The sequence below is a fragment of the Chinchilla lanigera genome, unplaced genomic scaffold (genome assembly GCF_000276665.1).
Source record: "Chinchilla lanigera isolate Chin_1 unplaced genomic scaffold, ChiLan1.0 scaffold00157, whole genome shotgun sequence".
Lineage (NCBI taxonomy): Eukaryota > Metazoa > Chordata > Mammalia > Rodentia > Chinchillidae > Chinchilla > Chinchilla lanigera.
The window spans coordinates 1,976,076-1,979,100 of NW_004955558.1; the positions used below are offsets into that span (position 1 = coordinate 1,976,076).

The 3,025-nt window shown below is 46.9% G+C and overlaps 1 protein-coding gene across 1 annotated transcript in view; it reads left to right on the forward strand.

The window, feature by feature from the left end:
* Positions 1-112: 112 nt before the first annotated feature.
* LOC102009554 (kallikrein-4-like) overlaps positions 113-3,025 on the forward strand; it is a 37,689-nt gene continuing 34,776 nt past the window's right edge. Inside the window, exons 1-3 of the mRNA XM_013508850.1 lie at positions 113-236; positions 326-459; positions 1,331-1,435. Of these exons, the coding sequence (XP_013364304.1) occupies positions 113-236; positions 326-459; positions 1,331-1,435 (363 nt within the window). The remainder of the gene's footprint in view (positions 237-325; positions 460-1,330; positions 1,436-3,025) is intronic.

Here is a 3,025-nt window from a genome sequence, read left to right on the forward strand (position 1 = left end):
GCTGGGCCTCCACGGAATTTATGATTGGTATATAAATGGCAGCCAGATTATCAAGGCCAGGTACTCTGTGAAGCACCCACAATTCACGAACGCTATAAATGGTAACGACCTCATGCTCATCAAGTTGAACAGACCAGTTGTGGAATCAGATACCATCCGGACAATCCCCATTGCATCCAAATGTCCAACTCCTGAAACCAGTTGCCAGGTCTCTGGTTGGGGTCAGCTATTGAAAGGTGAGTTTTGTTGTTCCTGTCTCTGGCCTCGTTGATACCTGTGGTGTCTCTGCGCGGGAGTGTTTCTGACCCTGTGTCCTTTCCTTCAGGCTACTACCCTTTGGATCTGCAATGTGCGATTATTCCTGTGGTTGCGGAGATGTACTGCAGACTCAAGTTTCACAGATACTACCATGGCACTATGTTCTGTGCTGGTGGTAAGAGCGGCAAGAACACTTGCTACGTAAGAGACTGGGACAGGGAGGCAGCGGTTTAGCATGGAGGTGGAATTTAAAACCCAAAAGGGCAGAAGGTCATGCAGGAATGAGAGAGACTCAGAGGGCTAAGGAGAGACAGAGGTGCAAGGAGAAAGAGAGATGGACCTGGGAAGTGAGAAGGAAACAAGGAGACACAGGGCAAGGCAGCCACAGAGACAGGCAGGGAGAGCCAGGGAGAAGTAAGCAATCAGCAGAGAGGTGCAGGGTCATGATGTTGAGAGGAGGGATGGAGAGATGCCCTGGAGGGACACCGGGAGGGTCTGGGGAGAAGCAACACGGCTGTAAGAACATACTGGTTGACCGCATTCAGGATTCCCAGCCCCACTGCCTCACACACCTTCGTCATCAACTGCAATTGGTCCAGACCCCACAAATTCCCACCCAGTCTCACCCTTCAATTCACTCTCAGCCAAGGCTGGAAAAGGAGATACAGGCTGGGATAGAACTCCTCAGGGGAACATTCCAAGGGGTGGAAGAGATAATTGGTGTTTGAGAGGCAAGACCGTTCCTGCCTGCCTACAAGCTACGGTTATGAGCTTGGCTTTTCAATGAACTGGGCCTGTGTATCTGTGTTTTCACTGTCTTGGGATCTCACCAGGGTTTCAGTTTGGCTCCACATCACCTCTGCCTCCTCTACCCCATGTGTCTCTGGGGCCTGCTGGCTCTGCCACTCCTCCTTGTGTCTTTAGCTCTCACTGCTGCCCTCCAGCTCTTGCAAAGTGTGTTTCTGCTCTGAGTCTCCCTTTGCCTTTTTGTCTTTATGTTTCTGGCCTCCTGTGTGTCTCCCTCCATCCTCCTCAACACCCGCCCTAACTTTCTCTTCTCTTCCCTCAACAGTTAGACTCTGGAGGCCCCCTGGTGTGCAAAGGGGTCCTGCAGGGCCTTGTGTCTATGGGAACCCGTCCCTGTGGCCTACCTGGAACTCCAGGCATCTACACCAATGTATGCAAATTTAAAAGGTGGATAAATGAAATCATACAGACCAGATAACCACAGATGATGTGGGGATGGAGTAGCCCACACTGCCTTCCAAACCTGTCCCTAGGATTCATCTGTCTTAAACAGCTGTTGGACTTAACTGTATCTGCTTTACAAATATATTGAGATGAAATATGCCTCATTTCTTGTGGAATTTTATTAAGACTGAAAGTGGAGTTTTCAAGTGTGTAATGGTGTTACTGACTTTAAGATTTTATGACATCCTTGTGTTCCTGGGACATCTGCTACATGGAAGAGATACCAGTGTACTTGCCCCTCATTACCATGATGAACAGCTGCCCAAGAGAGTGTTCTGTGGCAGAAGCTGTGGAATTCAGAATGACCTCAGTGACTGTTCAGGGACCAGAGCAGATAGAACATACACTTCTCACTCCCATACTCACCTGAATCACTGAGAATCTGGAGTTGAACAAGTGGCAGGTAGTTATAGTGGTTGAGGAAGCTGAAGGTAACATGAGGTAGACATGACCTGCAGGTATAGGCTGTGTCAGATCACAGGAATGGAGGTGTGAGGAACAGAAGGAGAGACAGGGCAAGTGGTGCTAGAGGGAGCAGAACTGATGGCAAAGTAGAACCAAAAGCTTGAAAGAATTAGAACTGTCCTCACAGAGGTGTGCTAGGGATGCACAAGCAGATCAGGGACATGCAGTATGCAAAGGAACCATTAGAGGATAGTGAATAGAAAAATAAATCCCAAAATGTTACTTTTAAAAAATACAATGATTTAAAACAGAAAGACACAGCTAAAATATTAACTACTGGGGTGATGATAAATGAGAGCTAGTAAATAATACAGAGGAGATGGCGAAGCAAATGAGGGTCAAGGGAGAAAAAGAGAAAGAAGGTGAAAAATTACACACACACACACACAGACACAGACACACGTGTGCCAACTCCAGAAATCAAATGCAATTATTTCCTTTGCAAACATATACCAATAAAAACTTAGTGAGGTGGAAACGTGGTTGGAAAAGAAAAAGATGTCAAAATCCTAAAGCTATGCAAAATAAAAAATGTAACATCTCCTGACACGAATGAATACACAATTGGCCGGGAAAATAGAGAAGTAGTGGAAACGCCTGCCTGTCAACAGCAAGATACTGAGTTCGATTCCTGATACCAAGAAAAACTCCCAAATGAATACAGATTAGAATGGCACACATTCACACATACCCAGGTATTCATACACATGCATGTGCACACTCACACATCAACCTGTGCAATGTCAAAAAGCAGAATCCACATGCTTGGCTGCGGGAAATGGAGCTGGGGAATCATGGTGGTCTTGCGTTGTACAAGGGAAGAGAATACATTTGGAGTACCTGTTGCAAACAATGCCCATACTTTCCTTTCTTCTCTCTTTGCTCCCCAGAAAGCCACAGAGCAAGAGGAGCTGTGTGACAGGTGCTCATTCCTGGGAATGTGGGGACAGACATGTGAGACAAAATGATCAACAACAGGTTGGAGAGGAAGGCAGGAGGATCATTCCAACCACTTTTGAAAAGTGCAACCCAAGGAGGGAGTAGGGGAACC